This window comes from Oryctolagus cuniculus, chromosome X, assembly GCF_964237555.1.
Source record: "Oryctolagus cuniculus chromosome X, mOryCun1.1, whole genome shotgun sequence".
Taxonomy (NCBI): domain Eukaryota; kingdom Metazoa; phylum Chordata; class Mammalia; order Lagomorpha; family Leporidae; genus Oryctolagus; species Oryctolagus cuniculus.
Window position 1 is genome coordinate 42,685,761 of NC_091453.1, and position 27,783 is coordinate 42,713,543.

Genomic DNA, 27,783 nt, shown 5'->3' on the forward strand with positions numbered 1-27,783 from the left:
GATAGATAAGTAGATACATAGATAGATTGATAAAGCCAGGATCTGGAGTGGCAGGCAAGATGGCGAAATAGGAAGGGAGCACACTGATAGTCCGGGGAGAGACAGTTTAATAAAAGTGGAGATACTGCAGGTTCAAGGAAGAGTAGGGGAAGAAACAGCAGAAGAAACTCTTCCGGAATGAGTGATTCACAGTGGACCTCCGTGGAGAGCGTGGGAGCCCACGGTTCGGGACACCAGCGGCAGACTCTACACACCAGCGCTGGAACACGAGGTGAGCCGAACCTCAATAGCCCAAGACACCAGCAGGCAAGCAGAAAGAGGAGACTAGAGGGAAGGACCCCGGGGGGAAAAGTTCACCAGGCTAACTAAAGAGAGAGAGAGAGAGAAAAAAAGGTGACTGGTACAGACACGGGTTTCTCTCTCTCCGCTCACCTCTCAAGGGCGAGCAAGACAAAGAGCAGGCGCCATCTTAGACATACGTCATAAGCACAGAGACCTCAGGTCTGCACCGGCCCTGAGCCTAGCAGAAATACCTGACTCTGGGTGGGGTGAATTAACAGGAGATGAGGACCTAGTGAATTTGTGGTGCTACTGAACTGAGACTGTGAAAAAAGAGACGGTGGGGGAGAGAACTCACGGAATTCACGTGAGTACTCTACAGAGACACTACAATTCCGTAACTTTGGCAACCCAGTGGGAGACTGAAGGAGAATTTGAGCCCACTCTGAGGGCAGAACAGATTCCCTGAGTGGTCCTTGGGAAAGAGCTTCCAATCTCTGGCTCCTGTGGGTATATCATTTGCCTGCTAACTACCTCCAACTTCGTTCAGCTGTGCGGAATTACTTCCCTTTTGAATCAAAAAAAGAAAGAGAGAGAGAGAGAGAGAGAGATCTACCATGCCTAACCTGGGAGTGTCACCTTTGGCACACCAAACAGAGCTCTCAGGCCACACCCATCTCAAGCCTCTAAGGCTCCATCAAAAACAGACAGTCCACTTAATCTAGAGTCATAGTATAACAAGAAAAGCACCACAGTGAAGAAACCAAATATCTCCAATATGCCAAATAACAAACGCAAAAACCGAGGTAATAAAAATAAGGAAGTCACTTTGACTCCCCCAAATGAAAAAGACACCCCAATTCAAGATTATGAAGATGATGAGATAGAAGGAATGCAAGAAGCAGATCTCAAAAAATTGATAAGAACATTAAGAAGTTCTCAAAAACAAATTCTGGAACTACACAAATCCTTAATGGACAAGATAGAAAATCTCTCTCGTGAAAATGAAATATTAAGGAGGACTCAAAATGAAATGAAACAACTAGTAGAACAGGAAACTGTGAGAGTGATGAGAAATCATAATGAAATGAAGAATTCAATAGATTAAATGACAAACACATTTGAGAGCCTTAAATACAGAATGGGTGAACCAGAAGAGAGAATATCAGACTTAGAAGACAGAGCACAGGAAAATATACAATCAAACCAAAGAAAAGAAGAGGAAATTAGAAATCTAAAACATATTGTCGGGAATCTTCAGGATACTATTAAAAAACCCAACATTCGAGTTCTAGGAGTTCCTAAAGTCATGGAGAGGGAGAAAGGATTAGAAGGCCTTTTTAGTGAGATATTAGCAGAAAATTTCCCAGGTTTGGAGAAGGACAGAGACATCCTAGTACAGGAAGCTCACAGAACCCCTAATAAACACGACCAAAAGAGATCCTCACCACGACACGTTGTAATTAAACTCTCCACAGTGAAACATAAAGAAAAGATCCTAAAACGTGCAAGAGAGAAACGTCAGATTACTCTCAGAGGATCTCCAATCAGATTCACAGCTGATTTCTCATCAGAAAAGCTAGGAGGGAATGGCGAGATATAGCCCAGGTACTAAGAGAGAACAACTGCCAGCCCAGAATATTATATCCTGCAAAGCTCTCATTTGTGAATGAAGGTGAAATAAAGACTTTTCATAGCAAACAGAAATTGAAAGAATTTGTTGCCACTCGTCCAGCCATGCAAAAGATGCTTAAAGATGTGTTACACACAGAAACACAGAAACACGGTCATGAATATGAAAGAATGTAAAGGAAGGAAACCTCACAGCAAAAGATCACAGGGAATTCAAAGCATAGATTATAACTTATCTTTGGCAAATGGCAGGGCAAAGTTACCACTTATCATTAGTCACATTGAAAATTAGTGGCCTGAACTGTCCAGTTAAAAGACACCGATTGCTGATTGGCTTAAGGAACAAAACCCATCTATTTGCTGCTTAGAAGAAATACAACTAACTGAGCACCAAAAAGGAAACCTGTTAAAGTGAAATGAACACTATGAGAAACGGTGACTTGATCAGCCCTCACCCTGACTGTTGATGAGCAGATTAATATGTTATCCCTCTTAGTATTTTTTTTGTTTGTTCTAATTAATAATTTTGGTTGAATATTGTAATCACTATACAATTCTTCTTAAGTTCTGAAAATTAACTGAAAAGTGATCGCTGTTAAATATAAGAGTGAGAATAAGAGAGGGAAGAGATGTGCAATTCGGGACATGCTCAAGCTGACTTACCTCAAACGGTAGAGTTAGAAACATACGAGGGGATTCGAATTCAATCCCATCAAGGTGGCATGTACCAATGCCATCTCACTAGTCCCAGTGATCAATTTCTGTTCACAATTGATCATAATGATAGGACTGAGAACCAAAGGGATCACATAAGCAAGAATAGTGTCTGCAAATACTAGCTGATAGAATCAAAAAGGGAGAGAGTGATCCAACATGGGAAGTGAGATACACAGCAGACCCATAGAATGGCAGATGTCCTAAACAGCACTCTGGTCTCAGAATCAGCCCTAAAGGCATGTGGATCCGGCTGAAATGCCCATGAGAGTATTTCAGGCATGGAAAGCCAAGACACTCTGGGGGAAAAAAAAAACCTAAATGAAAGATCTCCGCGAGTGAGATCCCAGCGGAAACAATGGGTCATCAAAGAAGGAGGTACCTTTCTCTGAAGGGAGGAGAGAACTTCCACATTGGCCATGGCCTTGTCTAAATATGATCAGAGTCAGTGAACTCAGGGGGCTTCCATAGTCTTGGCAGCTCATGACAAGAGCCTAGGGTGATTACTGATGCCAAAAACAAGAGTGTCAATTTGTTAAGTCAACAACAGGAGTCACTGTGCACTTACTCCTCATGTAGGATCTTTGTCCTTAGTGTGCTATACATTGAGATTTAATGCTATATCTAGTACTCAAACAGTATTTTTCACTTTATGTTTCTGTGTGGGAGCAAACTGTTGAAATCTTTACTTAATGTATGCTAAACTGATCTTCTGTATATAAAGAGAATCGAAAATGAATCATGATGTGAATGGAAGGGGAGAGGGAGTGGATAAGGGGAGGGTTGCAGGTGGGAGGGACGTTATGGGGGGAAGCCATTATAATCCATATTTTATACTTTGGAAATTTATATTCATTAAATAAAAGTTAAAAAAAAGAAACACACCTTTCCAACAAAGATGCATACAGATTGAAAGTGAAAGGCTGGAAAAAGTTATACCATGCCAACAGAAATGAAAAAAGAGCGGGCGTAGCCATCTTAATATCAGACAACATAAACTTTACCACAAAAACTGTTAAGAGAGACAAAGAGAGACACTACATAATGATTAAGGGATCAATTCAACAGGAAGATATAACGATTATCAATGTATATACACCTAACTACAGGGCACCAGTTTATCTAAAAGATTTCTTTTTGTTTGTTTGTTTGTTTGTTTGTTTGTTTTGGACAGGCAGAGTGGACAGTGATAGAGAGAGAGACAGAGAGAAAGGTCTTCCTTTGCCGTTGCTTCACCCTCCAAGGGCCGCTGCGGCCGGTGCGCTGCGGCCAGTGCCCTGCGGCCAGCGCACCGCGCTGATCCGATGACAGGAGCCAGGTGCTTCTCCTGGTCTCCCATGGGGTGCAGGGCCCAAGTACTTGGGCCATCCTCCACTGCACTCCTGGGCCACAGCAGAGAGCTGGCCTGGAGGAGGGGCAACCGGGACAGAATCCAGGGCCCGACCGGGACTAGAACCGGGTGTGCGGGGCCGCAAGGCGGAGGATTAGCCTATTGAGCTGCGGCACTGGCCAATAAATGCAACAGCAGCCGTCCCTGCTAAAAGATTTCTTAAGGGACTTAAAGGGAGACTAAGACCCCAATACAATAGTACTGGGGGACTCACTAGGCTAATCCTCCGCCTTGCGGCGCCGGCACACCGGGTTCTAGTCCCGGTCGGGGTGTCGGATTCTGTCCCTGTTGCCCCTCTTCCAGGCCTGCTCTCTGTTGTGGCCAGGGAGTGCAGTGGAGGACGGCCCAGGTGCTTGGGCCCTGCACCCCATGGGAGACCAGGAAAACCACCTGGCTCCTGGCTCTTGCCATCGGATCAGCGCTCTCTGCCGGCCACAGTGCGCCGGCCGCGGCGGCCATTGGAGGGTGAACCAACGGCAAAGGAAGACCTTTCTCTCTGTCTCTCTCACTGTCCACTCTGCCTGTGAAAAATAAAAAATAAATAAATAAATAAATAAAATTTACATTCTTCTCAGCAGTACATGGAACCTTCTCTAGGATTGACCACATACTAGGCCATAAAGCAAGTCTCAGCAAATTCAAAAGAATTTGAATCATACCATGCAGCTTCTCAGACCATAAAGGAATGAAGTTGGAAATTAGCAACTCAGGAATCACTAGAGCATATGCAAAGAACAACATGCTCCTGAATGAACAATGGGTCATAGAAGAAATCAAAAGAGAAATCAAAAATTTTCTGGAAGTAAATGAGGATAACAGCACAACATACCAAAACTTATGGGACGCAGCAAAAGCAGTGTTCAGAGGAAAGTTTATATCAATAGGTGCCTACATCAAGAAATTGGAAAGGCACCAAATAGATGAGCTTTCAATTCACCTCAAGGATCTAGAAAACCTACAGCAAACCAGACCCAAATCTAGTAGGAGAAGAGAAATAATTAAAATCAGAGAAGAAATCAACAGGATTGAATCCAAAAAAACATTCCAAAAAATCAGCCAAACGAGAAGCTGGTTTTTTGAAAAAATAAACAAAATTGACACCCCATTGGCCCAACTAACTAAAAAAGAAGAGAAAAGACCCAAATCAATAAAATCAGAGATGAAAAGGGAAACATAATAACAGACACCACAGAAATAAAAAGAATCATCAGAAATTACTACAAGGACTTGTATGCCAGCAAACAGGGAAACCTATCAGAAATGGATAGATTCCAGGACACATGCAACCTACCTAAATTGAACCAGAAAGACATAGAAAACCAAAAGAGACCCATAACTGAGGCAGAAATTTTAAACAGTAATAAAGGCCCTCCCAACAAAGAAAAGCCCAGGACCAGATGGATTCACTGCTGAATTCTACCAGACGTTTAAAGAAGAACTAACTCCAATTCTTCTCAAACTATTCAGAACAATCGAAGAAGAGGGAGTCCTCCCAAATTCTTTCTATGAAGCCAGCATCACCTTAATTCCTAAGCCAGAAAAAGATGCAGCACTGAAAGAGAATTACAGACCAATATCCCTGATGAACATAGATGCAAAAATCCTCAATAAAATTCTCGCCAATAGAATGCAACAACACATCAGAAAGATCATCCACCCAGACCAAGTGGGATTTATCCCTGGTATGCAGGGATGGTTTAATGTGTGCAAAACAATCAATGTGATACACCACATTAACACACTGCAGAAGAAAAACCATATGATTATCTCAATAGACGCCGAGAAAGCATTTGATAAAATACAACACCCGTTCATGATGAAAACTCTAAGCAAACTGGGTTTGGAAGGAACTTTCCTCAATACAATCAAAGCAAGCTATGAAAAACCCACGGCCAACATCCTATTGAATGGGGAAAAGTTGGAAGCATTTCCACTGAGATCTGGTACTAGACAGGGATGCCCACTCTCACCACTGCTATTCAAGATAGTTCTGGAAGTTCTAGCCAGAGATATTAGGCAAGAAAAGGAAATTAAAGGAATACAAATTGGGAAGGAAGTACTCAAGCTATCACTCTTTGCAGATGATATGATTCTTTATTTAGGGGACCCAAAGAACTCTACTAAGAGACTATTGCAACTCATAGAAGAGTTTGGCAAAGTATCAGGGTATAAAATCAATGCACAAAAATCAACAGCCTTTGCATATACAGGCAATGCTATGACTGAGGAAGAACTTCTAAGATCAATCCCATTCACAATAGCTATAAAAACAATCAAATACCTTGGAATAAACTTAACCAAGGACGTTAAGGATCTCTACAATGAAAATTACAAAACCTTAAAGGAAGAAATAGAAGAGGATACCAAAAAATGGAAAAATCTTCCATGCTCATGGATTGGAAGAATCAATATCATAAAAATGTCCATTCCCCCATAAGCGATTTATAGATTCAATGCAATCCCAATCAAGATACCAAAGACCTTCTTCTCAGATCTAGAAAATATGATGCTGAAATTTATGTGGAGACAAAGGAGACCTCGAATAGCTAAAGCAATCTTGTACAACAAAAACAAAGCCGGAGGCATCACAATACCAGATTTCAGGACATACTACAGGGCAGCTGTAATCAAAACAGCATGGTACTGGTACAGAAACAGATGGATAGGCCAGTGGAACAGAATTGAAGCACCAGAAATCAATCCAACCATCTACAGCCAACTCATATTTGATCAAGGGTCCAAAACCAATCCCTGGAGTAAGGACAGTCTATTCAATAAATGGTGCTGGGAAAACTGGATTTCCACATGCAGAATCATGAAGCAAGACCCCTACCTTTCACCTTACACAAAAATCCACTCAACATGGATTAAAGACTTAAATCTATGACCTGACACCATCAAATTATTAGAGAGCATTGGAAAAACCCTGCAAGATATAGGTACCGGCAATGACTTCTTGGAAAACACCCCAGAAGCACAGGCAGTCAAACCAAAATTAACATTTGGGATTGCATCAAATTGAGAAGTTTCTGTACTGCAAAAGAAACAGCCAGGAAAGTGAAGAGACAACCGACAGAATGGGAAAATATATTTGCAAACTGTGCAACTGATAAAGGGTTGATAACCAGAATCTACAAAGAAATCAAGAAACTCCACAAGATCAAAACAAACAGCCCACTTAAGAGATGGGCCAAGGACCTCAATAGACATTTTTCAAAAGAGGAAATACAAATGGCCAACAGACACATGAAAAAATGTTCAAGAGCACTAGCAATTAGGGAAATGCAAATCAAAACCACAATGAGGTTCCACCTCACCCCGGTTAGAATGGCTCACATGCAGAAATCTACCAACAACAGATGCTGGAGAGGATGTGGGGAAAAAGGGACACTAACCCACTGTTGGTGGGAATGCAAACTGGTTAAGCCACTGTGGAAGTCAGTCTGGAGATTCCTCAGAAACCTGAATATAACCCTACCATTCAACACAGCCATCCCACTCCTTGGAATTTACCCAAAGGAATTTAAATTGGCAAACAAACAAGCTGTCTGCACCTTAATGTTTATTGCAGCTCAAATCTCAATAGCTAAGACCTGGAACCAACCCAGATGCCCATCAACAGTAGTCTGGATAAAGAAATTATGGGACATGTACTCTATGGAATACTATACAGCAGCCAAAAACAACGAAACCCAGTCATTTGCAACAAGATGGAGGAATTTGGAAAACATCATGCTGAGGGAATTAAGCCAGTCCCAAAGGGACAAATATCATATGTTCTCCCTGATTGGCGACAACTAACTGAGCACCAAAGGGGAAACTTGTTGAAGTGAAATGGACACTATGAGAAACAGTGACTTGATCAGCTCTTGTCCTGACGGTTGATGTACCATGTAATACTTTATCCATTTTAGTATTTTTTTTTGTTCTAGTACGATTGGTTGTACTCTGTAATTAACACACAATTATTCTTAGGTGTTTAAATTTTAACTGAAAAGTGATCCCTGTTAGGAATTTGGAAAACATTATGTTGAGTGAAATAAGCCAATCCCAAAGGGACAAATACCACTTGTTCTCCTTGATAGGTGACAACTAACTGAGCACCAAAAAGGAAACCTGTTAAAGTGAAATGAACACTATGAGAAACGGTGACTTGATCAGCCCTCACTTTGACCATGGCCTTGTCTAAATATGATCAGAGTCAGTGAACTCAGGGGGCTTCCATAGCCTTGGCAGCTCATGACAAGAGCCTAGGGTGATTACTGAGGCCATAAACAAGAGTGTCAATTTGTTAAGTCAACAACAGGAGTCACTGTGCACTTACTCCTCATGTGGGATCTTTGTCCTTAGTGTGCTGTACATTGAGATTTAATGCTATAACTAGTACTCAAACAGTATTTTTCACTTTATATTTCTGTGTGGGAGCAAACTGTTGAAATCTTTACTTAATGTATGCTAAACTGATCTTCTGTATATAAAGAGAATCGAAAATGAATCATGATGTGAATCGAAGGGGAGAGGGAGTGGGAGAGGGGAGGGTTGTGGGTGGGAGGGACGTTATGGGGGGGAGCCATTGTAATCCATATTCTGTACTTTGGAAATTTATATTCATTAAATAAAAGTTTAAAAAAAGAATAAAGGATAGATGAAATATCATGTTTCACTTGTCTGGTAAGCAAAAGTCAAGATTATTAACAGGAAATTGGCAGTCTCATATACAGCTGGTGTGAGTATGTCAGTAAGTTTGTATCAAGTTTTTAAATTTATGTATCCCTTCGAGAGAACAATCCAACATGGGAAGTGAGATATACAGCAGACCCATAAAATGGCAGATGTCCTAAACAGCAGTCTGGCCTCAGAATCAGCCCTTTAGGCATGTGGATCTGGCTGAGGTGCCCATGAGAGTATTTCAGGCATGGAAAGCCAAGACACTGTGGCAAATATAAAAAATGACCTAAATGAAAGATCGCTGCGAATGTGATCCCAGTGGAAAGAACAGATCATCAAAGAAGGAGGTACCTTTCTCTGAAGGGAGGAGAGAACGCCCACTTTGACTACGACCTTGTCTAAATATAATCAGAGTTGGTGAACTGAAAAGGCTTCCATAGTCTTGGCAACTCATGACAAGAGCCTAGGGGGATTACTGATGCCAAAAACAAGAGTGTCAATTTGTTAAGTCAACAACAGGAGTCACTGTGCACTTACTCTTCATGTAGGATCTCTGTCCTTAAAGTGCTGTACATTGAGATTTAATGCTATAACTAGTACTCAAACAGTATTTTTCACTTTGTGTTTCTGTGTGGGTGCAAACTGTTGAAATCTTTACTTAATATATGCTAAACTGATCTTCTGTATATAAAGAGAATTGAAAATGAATCATGATGTGAATGGAAGGGGAGAGGGAGCAGGAAAGGGGAGGGTTGCAGGTGGGAGGGAAGTTATGGGGGGCGGGGTTGGCATTGTAATCCATAAGCTGTACATTGGAAATTTATATTCATTAAATAAAAGTTAAAAAAAGAAAATTCAAAAAAAAAAATAAATCCTTTAAAAAAAAAAACAGGATCTGATGATTCCACTGCTGGATTTTATAAAATTTTTAAAGAACTAATATGACACATTCTCAAGGCAAGGACACAACAAAGCCAAAGAAAAATATGGGCCAAAATTTCAGATAACTACAGATTCAAAATTCCAAACATAAATGCTAGTAAATTGAACTCAACAACACGTCAAGAAGATCATTCTCCATGATCAGGTGGTATTTTTCTAGGGATGAAAGGATGTATTAATTACCATAATTCAATAAATTTGAAACAGCACATTAACAGAATGAAGAACACAAGCCATTTGAATGTACCCCGAGATAGCATTTGCGAACATTCCAAAATCGTCCACAATGACAACTTTCAACAAATTAGAGCTAGAAGGCATATCTCTCAAGATACTAAAGGGTATATGTAACAAATGTGTAAGCCTTGAAATCCTTTCTTGCAAACCCGGGAAGAAAAGCATGCCCATTGTCACCAAGTATGTTCAATACAGTACTGGTAGTCTTAGGCAGTGCAATTCGGCAACACAAAGTTATAAAGGGCATTAAATTAGAAAGTAAGTAGTTAAATTAATGTGGGTGAGAGAAGATATTATCTTAAATACAGAAAACTCTATATATAAAGTTTTCACCAATAATCTGTTCTAACTAGTAACTACTCTCAGAAAATTTTCTGGATAAAAGTTGGACTACAAAATAAATAACACTTCTATACACTGACAGCAATCTAAATAAAATGGAAATTATAAAATGAAATCATTTGCAAAAGCTTCCCAAAATTAAGTAGGAATAAAATAACCATGCATGTGAAAGGCTGGTAGACTGAAAACTATTAAACATTGATGAAGACACCAAACAGGGAACGGTGTTCTATGTTAATGGGTTGGAAGAAATGCTAGTGTTTGTGTCTGCTTGCTACCTGACAGAGACTGTTTTGTGTTTCCATCAGTAATTCCACAAACAGGGTAATTTATAAAGAAAATGGGTTGATTTTTAATTTGGACTTTGGAGACTACTGAATTCTTTTTCTAGCAAGCACCACATAGCTGATAGCATCACATGTTGGAAGAACTCATATGGTGAGGGAGAAATCAGGGGAGTGAACTAAGAAAGGAGACTGAACCAAGAAAGCAGGCTTCGCTTTAATAACAACCTTTTATTTTGAAAACTAACCAAATCCGATGAGACATAATCCACTTCTGTAAAACAGGCATTAATCCAGACAAAGGTGGTGCCCACAAGCTCTAATTATCTCCCTTAAAGGTGACACTACCTTTATCCAATTATCTGGGGGAATTAAGCCTCAACATGATCTTTGTTGGAGATAAATTACATTCAAACCACAGCAAGACTCAAATAATTGTATAAAATCAATGTAATCCCTATAAAAATTTAAACACAATTTTTGCAGCAATAGAAATAAGTGTGCAAATCCAAGTGGAATCACAAAAGTCCCAAAGACACAAAGCAGTCTTTAGAAAAAGTGCAAAACTGGAGGCACCACAAACAATGACTTTGAAATCTACTACCAAACTATGGTTATAAAAACAACATTGTGCTAGCATACAGATAAATACATCACCCAGTGGAAGGAAATAGGGAATCCAGAAATATATCCACTGATTTTCGGCAGCACTGTAAATATCACAGAACATGGAACTACAAGATGTTGGGAAAATTGTGGATCCACGTGCTATACAATGACATCACAATCTATTCTCACATGAAATGCAAAAATCAACTCAAAACCAGTGATAAACTTAAATGTCACACAGGAAACTCTAAAGCTACTGTGATCAAACATAGGGGGAATGCTCCACAACATTGCACTCTAGCGATTTCTATGATAGGAATCCAATACACCAAAAACAAAGGCGAACATTGACAAAAGGGATAATACCGAACAAAACTGATTTGTCATAAAAGAGAAACCATTAGCAGAGTGAACACAATCAGAGACTGACAGGTAAATACACAAATGTTACATCTCATAATGCTAAATATCCAAAATATAAAAGTAACTCCAGGGGCCGGCTCAGTGACATAGTAGGTTAGGCCTCTGCCTGCAGACTTGGAGTCCTATATAGGCATCGGTTCATTTCCCGGCTATTCCTCTTCTGATCCAGCTCTCTGTCTATGCCGTAGGACAGCACTGGAAGACGGCCCATGTGCTTGGGCCCTGGCACCCATGAGGGAGACCGGGAAGAAGCTCCTGGCTCCTGGCTTTGGATTGGCCCAGCTCTGGCCATTGCGGCTATATGGGGAGTCACCCAGTGAATGGAAGACCTCTCTCTCTGTCTCTCCCTTTCTGTGTCTGTAACTCTGCCTCTTGAATAACTAAATAAATCTAAAAGAAATTAACTGGAGAGACTCTAAAGCAAGAAAACAAGCAAAAAAATAATTATTTAAAGGGTGAAGGATTTGACTATGACCGTGTCTAAACAAGATAAGAGTCGGAGAACTCAAGGGGCTTCCATAGCCTTGGAAACTCATGACTGGTGCATAGGGAGATTACTGATGCCATTAACAGGAGTGTCAATTGGTAAAGTCAACAACAGGAGTCACTGTGCACTTACTCCTCATGTAGGATCTCTGTCCTTAATGTGCTGTACACTGAGGCTTAATGCTATAACGAGTACTCAAACAGTATATTTCACTTTGTGTTTCTATGGGAGTGCAAACTATTGAAATCTTTACTTAATGTACACTAAACTGATCTTCTGTAAAAAAAAAAAAGAAATTATCAATTCCCAACTTGACTCTCACTGGGATTAAACATGACAATAGGTCTGATCTGATTTCATCATCATTTAAAAAAAATCATCTATTATTTTTCACTTTATGTTTCTGTGTGGGAGCAAACTGTTGAAATCCTTACTTAAGGTATACTAAGCTGATCTTCTGTATATTAAGATAATCGAAAATGAATCTTGATGTGAATGGAAGGGGAGAGGGAGTGGGAAAGGGGAGGGTTGTGGGTGGGAGGGACGGTATGGGGGGGAAGCCATTGTAACCCATGAGTCGTACTTTGGAAATTTATATTCATTAAATAAAAGATAAAAAAAAATTAAAAAAAAATAAAGGGTGAAGGATTTGAAAAGGCATTTCCCGGAAGAACGAATGATGAATTTTGAACATCAGTCAGTGGAACCCAAACCACAATGAGATATCGCCTCAAATCTGTTCCTGTGACAATGATCAAAAGACAAGAAATAACAAATTTTGGTGAGCTTATGAAGAAAAGATACCTTTTCTTTCCATTTTCAGAAAAGGTTAAATATAAAAATCCATCCAATTTTGGCAGTCATGTAGATTGATGCAGCATCGTTGGAAAACAGTATGCACACTCCTCAAAATACTTACACTATTACTAACCACATAATCTTACAACCACACTGCCAGGTATATATTCAAGGGAAATGAAACGACTATGTCCAAGAGCTTGGTATCTGTACCTGTGTTTATTTCAGCATGTTTATAATAGTCAACACAGAGAAACAACCTAAGTGTCCATCAGTAGTTGAATGAATATGGAATGTGTGTGTGTGTGTGTGTGTGTGTGTATACTAACCAGGCAAATAAAGACAAACTCCTGTCATTTGCGGAAACATGTGTGGACCTGAAAAACATCATGTTAAGGGACATAAGCCAGGCACAGGAAGACAAGAACCACATAATCTCAATCATATGGGGAAACTAAAGAAGTTGATCTCATGAGCTTAGATTGCAGAGTGTTAGATACCACAGGAATTGAGGGTCCAGGGAGACAGAAGTATGGGGAGATGTTTATCACTGAGTATATAATATCTAGAATAGAAACATCTATAGAGACATAAAATAGGTAAGTGATTTTCTAGGGCTTGGATGGTGGATGTTGGACGTGGTGGGAGTCTGGGGGTGTGGGAAATGGGGAATCACTACTAATGCTAATGGAATTTCCATTCTTACATTGCTTGTGATGATGATTTCACAAGTGTGAATACACTAAGAATATTGGATTGTACAATTTAAATGGGTGAATTGCATATGTGAATTCATCTCAATCAACAATAAATAACCAAACGACTTGGAGGTGTGAGAAGGGACCCTTGTGCACTTTTGGTGTGAAATCAAATTAGCACTGCCATTTTGGAAAGCGTTATGGAAGTTATGCTGACCAGTAAACATAGAATTTACATATGGGCCAGAAATCCTGCTTGTGGGTTTGTATCCAAAAGAATTGAAACATGTACGCTGAGGAGATATCTGCACCTCCATGTTCATTTCAACATTATTCAGAAGAGCCAAAATACGGAGGTAAACTAAGAATCTATGAACTGATGAATGGATAAACAAAAGCTACTATGCGTATCAAATGGAATACTGTACAGCCTTGAAAGCAAGGACATTTTGGAGCTACCATTGTGACACAGTGGTTTAAGCTATCACATGCAATGTGGGCATCTCATATGGGCACCAGCCAGTGCCCTGGCTGCTTTCGGATCAAACTCTCTGCTAGTGGCCTGAAACAAGCAACAGAAGATAGCTGAAGTGCTCTGACCACTTTCACCCTCATGAGGAGACCTGGATGAAGCTTCTGGATCCAGGCTTGGGCCTGACCCAGGCCTGGCCCAGGCCTGGCCTTTGGAGCCATCTGGGAATGTAAGCCGTGGGTGGAAGATTCTCTCTCTCTCTCTCTCTCTCTCTCTCTGCCCTCTCTTCCTTTCAAATAAGTAAATGAATCTCTAGAAAAACAAAGATATTTTGTCATTCGCCACAGTGGGAATGGAATTGAAGGACACAATCTAAATGAAACAAGCCAATGAAAAGAATGACTCATGTTGTATGACCACACCTACATGTGAAATATTTTAAAAGCAGATCTCACAGAATCAAGGATTAGAAATTTGGTTATCTGAGAATGGTGAATGCGGGAGATAGGTGAAGAAAGGAGATGCATTGATCAAAGGGTACAATTTTTTAGTGATTCGCTGCTGAATGCTGATCATAGTTAATGAAAATGTATAGTTCAAAATTGGTAGAAGAATAAATTTTTCACATCCCCCTCATCTGTAGAAATTATAAGTTCATGATATGATGGATATTTTATCAGTTTTATTGACCCTCTCTACAACATAATGCCCACATAAAAGCATCACATTTTACCCCATAAATAAATACAAGTACTGTTTGTCAATTAAGATTCAATCAATTTCCTAGCAACTTTTTTTAAAGATTTATTTATTTGAAAGCCAGAGTTATAGAGAGGCAGAGAGGAGAGAGAGAGAGAGAGAGAGACAGACAGACAGACAGACAGACAGAGGGGTCTTCCATCTGCTGGTTCACTCTCCAAATGGCCACAGTGGCTGGAGCTGGGCCAATCCAAAGCCAGGAGCCTAGAGCTTCTTTCAGGTCTTCCACGTGGGCGCAAAGGCCAAGCACTTGGGCTATCTTCTACTTCTTTCCCAGGCTATAGCAGAGAGCTGGATCAGAAGTGAAGCAGCTGGGACCAAACCAGTGCCCATATGGGAGGTCAGCACTGCAGGCAGCAGCTTACCTGCTATGCCACAGTGCCGACCCCCAAGGAACGTTTTAAAATTTGCCTCCTCGTATGGCAGAAAGTATTTAACACTTGTCGGGGTTTGAGTTATTTCACTTTAGCAGGATATTGTCCAGTGCCATCCATTTTATGGGAATTATAGGAATCTTATTTTTTAAAATGGTTGAATAGATTCCCATTATGTCTATATCAAACTTTTTTTCTTTTTGTAAATTTTAAAGGTTTTTTATTAATATACAGAGGACAGATTTCTTGTGTTTCATAGATACAATTCTAAGAAGATAACCATGCTTCACTACTTCTCTGAATTCCCCTCCTTCCTTTGTTTTTTTTTTCCTTTAATTTTTTTCAAGAATCTACTTTCAACATCATTTATAATCACAGATTTTTAATGTGCATCCAGTTTAAGCCCGTGTCTTAGGTATTATGAAGAGAGTAGCAATAAACAAGGAAGTATAGATATTGTTTTGATATCCTGCAGTCATTTGTGTTGCATATATATTCAGAAGTGTGGTAGGTCAATTTGGATTTTGCGGGAAATACTCATAGTGTTCTCCATGACGGCTGTAATAATTTTCCTTCCCAACAAGAATGTATAGGGGTTTCCTTTACTTTATGTCCTTGCCAGTATTTGTCATTTTTTTCTAGTTGCAGTGAAATGGTATCTTATTTCTCAGTTGGCTAATGACATTGATCGCTATTTCAATAAATTTGTTAGTCAGTTGAATTTCTTCTTTTGATTAGGGCCTCTTCATATCATTTATCCATTTTTATTGGCATATTTCTGTTTGTTATTTTGTTTTCTATTGAGTTTTCCGAATTCTTTATATATTCAAAGTTGGAGTGAGTAGAAGGAGGTTGAATAATTGGAAGTATGTGGTGACTATAGTTCAAAATACCCTATTTTCTGAGCAGATAGATGAGAGGAGCCAAAAGTCCCCAAGCATAGAGCAAAGGTGAGGAGGTACTGATGACTTTGATTTGATTACTACACATTATACATACCTGTTCAAATGTCAAAATATATCCCATGAATATCTTCAAATGTTGTATTAACACGATTGTCAATATATTTCAAATGATTAAGGAGATGGAAATGTTAACTAACCTGACTTGTTCACCACCCATTGAGTACGCATATTCACTTGTTACATTGTACTACGCACACATGTACAGCTAATATAATTAAAATTAACAAAATATAAATGGCAAAATTAAAATAAAATCAAAAATTAAATGGGCAAAGGACCTGAACAGATGTTTCTCAAAAGAAGATTCACAGATGCCAAACTAGCATAGGAAAAATAATACTGAACACCCAAAATCATCTGGGAAATGCTAACTAAACCACAGTGAGACACCACCTCACAAGGGTTAGACTGTATTTTGTAAAACAGATAGAAAATAAGAGGAGTTGGCAAGGATGTGGAGAAAGAGACCCCTTGTGTATTATTGGTGGATATAAAAATTAATAACAGTCATGTGATCCAGCAATCTCACTATTGGGCATAGATGGAATGGGAATTCATTTGATATGTCAAAGAAACATGTGCACTCCCATGTGCATTTCAGCATTATTCACTATAGCCAATAAACAAAATCAAACTCAGTGCCCATCAATGGATGAATGGAAAAAGAAAAAGTGGGGCACACACACACAGACAGACACACACACAAACATACTGGAGTACTATTCAGCCTTTCAAAAATAAAGTGAAATGAAAATAGATCTTTGTAAAAATTTACATTGGGGATAGGAGAGGGAGGAGGAAGACAGGTGGAAGCATGAGTGGAAGGGAGGATAACGTGGGAAATATCACTATGTTCTTGAATCTGTATATAGAAAATACACGAAATTTGTATGTATATCTTAAATAAAATTTTAAAAGGACAAAAAAAGACAGAAATGCAGTTACTGTGAATATCAGGATGAACATGAAGACCATTAGCTAAGTGAAATAATCCAGAAAGATATATGCAAACAATACATGGGTCTTATAGGAGAAAACTGAATAAGTGGATCTCACACAAAAGTGTATTGGAATGGTTTTTACAGGTGTGTATGTATGTGTGTGTGTGCATGTGTGTGTATCTGTGTATGTGTGTGTGTTGTGGAGATATTGGTCAAAATATATAAAAATTCAATTAAAAAGGAGGTATAAGTCAAAGACATGCATTGTATAACTAATAACTACAGTTAATAATAGTGTAGTATAGTCTAGAAATTTGCTGAGAGTAGATTTTAAATACTTTCACTCCCCAAATGATAAACGGATGAAGTAATGCATATGTTAGCCAGATTAAGATGTTCCACAATGCATATACAAAACATCATGATATATACACATATATACATATATGAACATATATGATTTTTATTTTTCAATTAAACTGTTAAAGTAAATATCTAACATTAGAATAAATGATATAAAATTGTTACTGTGGAAATCAGATCTCTCCCTCTAGGATTTTCTCATTGCTCTTGCTCCTCATATAGTTTTAGTTTTTGCGTTGATTTCTTAAACTAGTTAAGTATAGTCTTTATTTTTTTCCGCATGTGTCGACTGAAATCTCTCCTAGGTTATCTAGCAGGATAGGGATTTCACAATTTGCCTGGAACAATTCAGTCTCCCAGTCTGCCCAGTAGCGTGTATGTGTTGAGATATTCCTTCCACCCTTAGCCAGTGTGGGCAACACTGACTTAGCCTCTGATTCTACGTTGCACAGGAGTTCATGGTCAGCCTGAATAGAAAGTGTAAAGTCTTCTCAGGTCTTTCCTCAGCGTGGAAACAGCCCTATGCGTGCACTGGGCCTTCCAGATTCCCAGGAATACATAGGAGCTTATCAGAGCCCCTGTGGACACTTCAATTCCTAGACGTCCCGTTTAGTCTTTTGGCTACTCCATTGTTTTCCCAACTGTTTATGCCGCTACAGGAGGGTGCATTCATAAAGATTACCTCTCATGGTTTTCTAACATCACCTAGTCAAATAAAGACAACCTTGTAAATTGGATCTCTCCGGGGACCACCAGAAAGATCAAGTGTTAATAATTCTCATGGAATTGTTTCTGACAGAACTCCAACGTTTTTCTGTGCCATCCAGTGGCTACCAGGCTGCTAGCTTTCTCTGTGATTGCAGGTTGTTGGTTTTCAAGGCTATTACGAAGTTGGTGGAAGAATATAAACAGGGAAAATTAAAACACCAGAAAATTTTATCTTCTTACAAATTTCAGTCATTTTTCTTAAATAAAAGTTCCTTAGACTGCTCCAAGGATTTGATTGTTTTCCAGAGTAATGAAAATGTTCATGCTGACAATTAATTGCCAATTTTTTATGACTTTTAACGAAGCGGCGATTTCCCACGGATTGTTACTTCTCCCTCTTCTGTGATGTCATCATTGATGGAAGAGTAAGGATTCAGCAAGAAAACAAGGGGAATGGAAATTATTCTAAATACGGTGAGATACTTTTGAAAGGAAAAATTGGTGTCCAGGAAAACCGGAGGGAGGTGTAATATTATGCGAATTAAAAGACAAGTACGTCACAATGCTGAATTGAGGAGGCTACATTAAACATCAGACTTATTCCACACTCTTCTTTCTGCGAACTTCCCGCTATATCGTCCTGGTATTGTACCTCTTCATAGATTTCTTTTGTAAGAGACACCAGCTAACAGTCCTGTGTTTTTGGTGCACGTGAGGGTTGAGAGTTAAGTGAAAAGAGAATTTCTCCTCTTGGACATGGTGTCAGCTGCACATTCTAAAACAAATGGTAACTTTTGCAACTCAAAAATTATGATGATGATGCTGATGATGATGCTGATGATGACATCAGCAGTTATTTTTGCCATAATGAAATAGTTGTTAAAACTTTATGAGTATTTCCTGTTTTCCACAGACTGTTTAGTATTTTGGACTCCATGCATCTTTTTTATCTCTTTATTTTTTAACTTTTATTTAATGAATGTAAGTTTCCAGAGTACAGCTTATGGATTACAATGGCTTCCTCCCATAACTTCCCTCCCACCTGCAGCCCTCGCCTCTCCCGCTCCCTCTCCCCTTCCAGTCACATCAAGAATCATTTTCAATTCTCTTTATATACAGAAGATCAGTTTAGCATATCTTAAGTAAAGATTTCAACAGTTTGCACCCACACAGAAACACAAAGTGAAAAATACTGTTTGAGTACTAGTTATAGCATTAAATCACAATGTACAGCACAATAAGGATAGAGATCCTACATGAGGAGTAAGTGCACAGTGACTCCTGTTGTTGACTTAACAAATAGATACTCTTGTTTTTGGCATCAGTAGTCACCCTAGGCTCTTGTCATGAGTTGCCAAGGCTATGGAAGCCTTTTGAGTTCGCTGACTCTGATCATATTTAGACAAGGTCATAGTCAAAGTGGAAGTTCTCTCCTCCCTTCAGAGAAAGGTACCTCCTTCTTTGATGATCTGTTCTTTCCACTGGGATCACATTCGCAGCAATCTTTCATTTAGGTCATTTTTTTCCCCCAGAGTGTCTTGGCTTTCCATGCCTGAAATACTCTCATGGGCTTTTCAGCCGGATCTGAATGCCTTAAGGGCTGATTTTGAGGCCAGAGTGCTGTTTAGGACATCCGCCGTTTTATGGCACTCCATGCATCTTTACAAGGAAGCTAGGAAGTAGGTACAGTTATTAACACAATTTGAAATTAGGTAAAACTGTGTGTATCCATTCACTGTGAATTCCAAAAGAACATATTCAATATTGGTCACTCAAATACCACACATTGTAGTTGCTGTCAGTGATGGGATTTTTTCCTGAAAGAGTGAAAATTATTAGGTAATCTGTTGATGGAAATTTAAATACAATTTCCCATTATTTCCATAATCATTCCGTATATAATATAGGAATGTCAAGCCATAAGAAAACCGTAAAATAGATAGTTTGACTTTATTTGTAACATGCAGTACGGTTCTACCTTTAGACTATTTTATATGGCTTTTTCACCCCCGTGAATGCTGATAGATTACCTGACAATAATGTGATCTGGGACAACCTCTCGTGCATGAGGGTGTCCTGCATATCCTTGACCTTGGCCCGTCAAATGCCTCTAATGCCTACCGCCACTGATTCTTTTGACATCCAACATTGCTCAGCTGAATTCTCAAAGCATACCACAGGGATTGGAAATATCCTCCTATTGAGAATTATCGCCCCAGATTGTGTTGTTCACAATCACTAAAATTTCTCAATCAACACAGGTTCAAGTATTACAGTCTGCCAATAGATAGTTCTTGTCACCAGCCAGTTCCCAGAGGCACCCTGATCCTGTGAGATTTACCACTCCCTTGGGACCTATTTATTCAGTGACTTGACACATTTTACACTGACTCCAGACATTCTCATACCCTCACGTTGCTCCTGCCCACTTCAAAGTTTGAGATCAATTATTACAATAACTTTCCTCTTTGCTTATACCTCAAATATATTCTTGCTCTCTGTGTTTCTCTCATCCTCCCTTTATCTCCCTTCATCCTTCCCCAGCCATTATATTGCTCTAGCCATACCTACTTCAATGGGGAAGTACATAACCATGATGAATGATTACATCTTAAATCCATGATCATGAGCCTCAGGGGGGTCTTTAAAGTGTCAATGATACTACATTTCCCTAGTCCAGTTATTTTTAAACCTGGCTACATATTCAAATGATCCACATATACCTCTTAGAAAATCTAATGTAGCTGGTTTGTGTTGGTGCTCTCATTTGCTAAATGATAAGAGTTCTCCAGATGATTTTAAAGTGAAATTATAGTTAAGAACCTGTGTCCCAGCCCATTCATTCTCCCATGCCCTTAAATGTCTACACCTTGTCTCCCTCCCCCTCATACTTCCTTCATCTTCCCTCCAATCCTTATTCGCAGATTGTATAACACTAATAGCATAGAGACAATTAGGAGGGAATGTTCACAGGTAAGCACTGCCGTCTGATCCAACCTACGTGCATCTGAGCTCATAAAACTCTGAGTTTCCTGCTGTTTTCAGATCAGCTCTGAGGGTCCTACCTGAAGCCATTCCACACCACTCAGGCACCTGATCCCATACACACCTAACAATTATCCAATGGAATTGCTCCAGATTTTCTCCTTCCCCTCTCTTATATCATTATTTCCTCCCCCCCAACACTTCTAGTTTTATTACTCTAACATTTATTTATTTATTTGAAAGGCAGAGCTACAAATGAGGGATGGGGGAAGCGAAAAGATGAGATGAGGAGAGGAGAGGAGAGGAGAAGGGAGGAGAGGAGAGGAGAGTGTTAGGGGATGGGAAAGGGAAGGGGAAGGATCCGATTTTCTGGTGTACTCCTTAAATAGTGGTAACAGCCAGGGCTGATCTAGGACGAAGCCAGATGCCTGGAACTCCATTCCAGTCTTCCACATAGGTGACAGAGGCCTAAGTATATGAACTACCCTCAGCTGCCTTCCCAGGCACATCATCAGGGAGCTGGATCAGAAGTGGAGCAGCCAGGACTCGAACTAACAACCCTAGGGAAAGCTGGCATCGCAGATGACGGCTTAACTGGTGGTGCCCCTGGGCAGGCCCCCATTCTCACTACTAAAAGATATGTTGTACTTTCTCCTACTTTCTCCGCTTCTACCCTCCCTGCACCGTGTGTCTCCTTTTGTGGCAGATACCTTCAAACACTAGTCTATATGCACAGCCTCCAAATCCTTCCCCTCATTCTCACTGAAACACATTCCATTTATACTCTCTCCCTAATACGCCATTGAAACCACTTGTATCAAGTTGTTCGATTAACTGCAGGTTGCTAAATACAAAGGCTATTTTCCTCCTCCTGCTTGACTCCCTCAGCTGCATTTAAGGCAACAGATTACTCATTCGTCTTTGAAACTTTATCTTCATTTGTATTCTAGGAAATTGCCTTTTCCTGATATTCCTCCCACCCTCCTGACTATTCCCTCTCAGATTTTTCTGATCCTCTCTCTCTTTGAAATTTAAAACATGGTGGACTCCAAGCTGCACATTTGGACCTCTCCAATTCTATATCCACCCTCATGCCTTTTCAGAGCTCATTCTATATGGTGACTTTGAACACCATCTGGAGCAGGGACTCTGCATAGTGCCAAAGTTCTGGCCAGACCCTGCTATCTGAGTAAAAAGGCAAATGCTCATAATGTGAAACAAACAAGCCAACACCGTTGCCTTTTGTCCTTTCCCACATTCCTGCTCCAGTTAAGGCACTGACACCTGCCACTACAACACATTATTACATTATACTATATAGTTTTGAATTTTCCTGCATGGCTTTAATTTTATGGGTCCTAACTTTACTTTGCTACATTGCAATATAGCTGGCGTTTTGTTCTAGGATTTTCTTACCACAATCTCATGATTTGTAAGAAACTCATGCTACTATTGATGTGTTTAGCATAGTAGTTTTCAAAGCACAGTTCATTCCTGAGCCAAAAGCATTGGCATCACCTGGGGAATTGTTAGGAGCTTAAATGTGCAGTTCCCATCCATCCAAACTCATGAATCAGAAATTGTAAAACATCACAACCTCTTTCAACATAGCCCTCCCAGGTATTATTAATGTATGCACAATTGGCAAACTTCTGCTGATGTCTATAGCTTTCAAATGATCTCAGAAACAAAACAGTATCTACTGGTTTCTATGCTTGAATGTTGAAAGTGTAGTGCTTGTATAATTCTTATTATATCTGTCACATCCCATCCTTTCTTTAAATGTTTTTGATTGTTATCCTTTCAGGCCAAGGTACCTATTTTCAACTTGTTAAATTACTCCTACAGCATGCTTTCCCTGCCCTAATCCTATATACATCATGTTATTTAACACTTGGCTCACTCCGTAATATCAGTATTGCTGAGAATGCATGTCTGGGTGTATATTTTTAAACAGCTTAATTCACTCCATTTTTCTTGTATAAAACCTATGCTGTAGCCACAACTGGAGCCTGGGTTCTCTGCACACACTCTGGTAGGTTTCTTTACCTCGAAATCCTGTTAGGGAGGCCTGGTTTATACAGTCTCTTTCCACAGTTCTGGCGTCAGATAGCTGTAGGGATTGAGATGACATCAAAGGTGACCTTGGTAAAGTTGCCCATAGTGGCAGTGTAACCCCTGGTTGAGGTGTAGCTGTCATCAAAGGTAGCAGGGACGGGGTCTTTACAATTCCAGTGCCTCTTGGAGTGAGGATGAGGCACCCCAGCACAGAGCCACAGCTATGCAGTCACCTTTCAAGGCCGGTGTGAGGTTTTCTGATCTTGTTTCTCCAATAGGCTTTCTCAATAGGCACAATGGAGAGTTCGGTCAAGGTACTGGATCCTCAGACGGCGGTGGCTACTTCCTTGGAGCACCTCACACTCAGGCCACCATGACCATTGCAGTCCAGATGGTGACACATGCCTGGAACGTGATCCACTGACCAGTTTGCCTCTGCTTCTTACTGGCAAAATCTTCAAAGCCTCAGCCTCCAGAGATGCCCCAAGTTAACACGTCAATGATTCATGTCAATTCATGTGATTCATGTCAATGATCTTCCTGTCCTTGATCAGGTGGCATCATGCTCAGCCAAAATAGTTCATTTTCATCACTGGTTCACACTAAGGTAAAAGTTTCCAACTTAAATAGGTCCTAGGCCTTTGAAAGGAAAAAGGCCCCTACCAAATCTGAAGCTTGCTTAGCATGCGCAATGGCAGTACCAGTAAAAGTTAGGAAAGAAACCCCATTATTCTCATAGCATCATAGAGTCATGAGATGCTCCAAAGATGTATCTGATGTGATGTTTGTCACCCCTTTTATCCCTTGCTGAATGAGAGGCTTAAGTTAGGTCTCTCAGTTTGGCTAATTGTGCTAATTTGACTTCATGAAAGTCATTGGATACTATAAGGCTTGGGAGTTAATAAATACATAACAGGTTTGAGAATATCCTTGTCCCATCTGAAGGTCTGACTTGCCTGCACAAAACTCCTATGTCCAGCTCTTGTAAAAAGGAAATGAAAGTGAGCCAGGAAAAGTTCTCTCAACTCCCGTTTCCACAATCATGAGTTTATGTGCTGGATAAGGCTGTTGGAACAAAGTACCACAGAATGGATGGCATAAACAACAGAAATGTGTCTGCTAGTGGATGGGAATGCTAGAAGTTCAACATCAAATGGTCAGCAGGGTGGATTTCCTCTGAGGGTTGTGAAGGGATGGCCTGTTGTCACTTGCAGAAGACTGGCTTCTCCCTGTGCCTTCACATCATCTCCTTTATGTATGCATCTGTCTCCAGATTTACTCTTCTTGTAATGACATTGGCCACGCTGCACTAGAGATTGTCCTAATGACTTCAGTTTAGACATATTACTTCTGTAAAGACAACATCTCCAGTTGCAGTCACATTCAAAGGTACTGAGGGCTTAGGCTCCAAACCATGGTTTTTGGAGTTGGGAGAATAATTAGACTGATAATAATGAGGTTCTCCCTCCTTGAAAGAGTGGGTATGGCAGTCAGAATAGGGATATGACAACGTTGACCCAATATTCTCTAGGGAAATTAGCTGTAACTCATAGAAATTGAGTCTGGCAGTGGATGGATGTTGTATGTTTTCAGGGAGGCGGGATGCCATCAACCAGAAAGGTCAACCACATACTAAGTCACAATTTCCTACTTTGCAGCTGTGACTATTTACCTTAAGCAAATGGGATATGGCAAATCTACTGGGTCAAGAGAGACACACTCTGAAGGAGGAGGCAAGATGGCGGAATAGGAAGGGAGCACACTGATAGTCTGGGGAGAGATAGTTTAATAAAAGTGGAGATACTGCAGGTTCAAGGAAGAGTAGGGGAGGAAACAGCAGAAGAAACTCTTCCGGAATGCGTGATTCACAGTGGACCTGAGTGGAGAGCGTGGGAGCCCACAGTTCGGGACACCAGCGGCAGACTCTACACACCAGCGCTGGAACGCGAGGTGAGCCGAACCTCAATAGCCCGAGACACCGGCAGGCAAGCGGAGAGAGGAGACTAGAGGGAATGACCCCCGGGAGGGAAAGGTACACCAGGCTAACTGGAAGAGAGAGAGAGAAAAAAAAAGGTCACTGGTACGGACACGGGTTTCTCTCTCTCCGCTCACCTCTAAAGGGCGAGCAAGACAAAGAGCAGGCGCCATCTTGGACATACGTCATAAGCAGAGCGACCTCAGGTCTGCACTGGCCCTGAGCCTAGCAGAAAAACCTGACTCTGGGAGGGGAGAATTAACAGGAGATTAGGACCTAGTAAATTTGTGGTGTTACTGAACTGAGACTGTGAAAAAAGAGACGGTGGGGGAGAGAACTCACGGAATTCACGTGAGCACTCTCCAGAGATGCTACAATTCCGTAACTTTGGCAACCCATTGCGAGACTGAAGGAGAATTTGAGTCCACTCTGAGGGCAGAACAGATTCCCTGTGTGGTCCTTGGGAAAGAGCTTCCAATCTCTGGCTCCTGTGGGTATATCATTTGCCTGCTAACTACCTCCAACTTCGTTCAGCTGTGCGGAATTACTTCCCTTTTGAATCAAAAAAAAAAAGAAAGAAAGAGAGAGAGAGAGATTTACCACGCCTAACCTGGGAGTGTCTCCTTTAGCACACCAAACAGAGCTCTCAGTCCACACCCATCTCAAGCCCAAAGGCTCCATCAAAAACAGATAGTCCACTTAATCTAGAGTCATAGTATAACAAGAAAAAGCACCACAGTGAAGAAACCAAATATCTCCAATATTCCAAATAACAAACGCAAAAACCGAGGTAATAAAAATAAGGAAGTCACCATGACGCCCTCAAATGAAAAAGACACCCCAATTCAAGATTATGAAGATGATGACATAGAAGAAATGCAAGAAGCAGATCTCAAAAAATTGATAAGAACATTAAGAAGTTCTCAAAAACAAATTCTGGAACTACACAAATCCTTAATGGACAAGATAGAAAATCTCTCTCGTGAAAATGAAATATTAAGGAGGAATCAAAATGAAACGAAACAACTAGTACAACAGGAAACTGTGATAGTGACTGAAGTGAAGAATTCAATAGATCAAATGAAAAACACAATAGAGAGCCTTACAAACAGAATGGGTGAAGCAGAAGAGAGAATATCGGAATTAGAAGACAGAGAACAGGAAAGGATACAGTCAGACCAAAGAAAAGAAGAGGAAATTAGAAATCTAAAACATATTGTCAGGAATCTTCAGGATACTATTAAAAAACCCAACATTCGGGTTCTAGGAGTTCCTGAAGGCATGGAGAGGGAGAAAGGATTAGAAGGCCTTTTTAGTGAGATATTAGCAGAAAATTTCCCAGGTTTGGAGAAGGACAGAGACATCCTAGTACAGGAAGCTCACAGAACCCCTAATGAACACGACCAAAAGAGATCCTCACCACGACACGTTGTAATTAAACTCTCCACAGTGAAACATAAAGAAAAGATCCTAAAATGTGCAAGAGAGAAACGTCAGATTACTCTCAGAGGATCTCCAATCAGACTCACAGCTGACTTCTCATCAGAAACCCTACAAGCTAGGAGGGAATGGCGAGATATAGCCCAGGTACTAAGAGAGAACAACTGCCAGCCCAGAATATTATACCCTGCAAAGCTCTCATTTGTGAATGAAGGTGAAATAAAGACTTTTCATAGCAAACAGAAATTGAAAGAATTTGTCGGCACTCGTCCAGCCCTGCAACAGATGCTTAAAGATGTGTTACACACAGAAACACAGAAACACGGTCATCAATATGAAAGAAGATAAAGAAAGGAAACCTCACAGCAAAAGATCACAGGGAATTCAAAGCATAGATTATAACTTATCTTTGGCAAATGGCAGGGCAAAGTTACCACTTTTCATTAGTCACATTGAACGTTAATGGCCTGAACTGTCCAGTTAAAAGACACCGATTGGCTGATTGGGTTAAGGAACAAAACCCATCTATTTGCTGCTTACAAGAAACGCATCTTTCCAACAAAGATCCATACAGACTGAAAGTGAAAGGCTGGAAAAAGATATACCATGCCAACAGAAATGAAAAAAGAGCGGGCGTAGCCATCTTAATATCGGACAACATAAACTTTACCACAAACACCGTTAAGAGTGACAAAGAGGGACACTATATAATGATTAAGGGATCAATACAACAAGAAGATATAACAATTTTCAATGTATATGCACCTAACTACAGGGCACCAGTTTATCTAAAAGATTTGTTAACAGACTTAAAGGGAGACTTAGACCCCAATACACTAGTACTGGGGGACTTCAGTACTCCACTCTCAGAAATAGACAGATCAACAGGACAGAAGATCAACAAGGATACAGTAGATTTAAACGAAACTATAGGTCAAATGGATCTAACAGATATTTACAGAACTTTCAGTCCTACAGCTAAGATTTTACATTCTTCTCAGCAGTACATGGAACCTTCTCTAGGATTGACCACATACTAGGCCATAAAGCAAGTCTCAGCAAATTCAAAAGAATTAGAATCATACCATGCAGCTTCTCAGACCATAAAGGAATGAAGTTGGAAATTAGCAACTCAGGAATCACTAGAGCATACACAAACACATGGAGATTGAACAACATGCTCCTGAATGAACAATGGGTCATAGAAGAAATCAAAAGAGAAATCAAAAATTTTCTGGAA

The 27,783-nt window shown here is 40.2% G+C and overlaps 1 protein-coding gene across 1 annotated transcript in view; it reads left to right on the top strand.

Moving 5' to 3' along the window:
* The first annotated feature begins 1,057 nt into the window (after nt 1-1,057).
* LOC100358200 (germ cell-less protein-like 1) overlaps nt 1,058-27,783 on the top strand; it is a 92,639-nt gene continuing 65,913 nt past the window's right edge. The window contains exons 1-2 of the mRNA XM_070066672.1: nt 1,058-1,085; nt 23,407-23,522. Coding sequence (XP_069922773.1) covers nt 1,058-1,085; nt 23,407-23,522 — 144 coding nt within the window. The remainder of the gene's footprint in view (nt 1,086-23,406; nt 23,523-27,783) is intronic.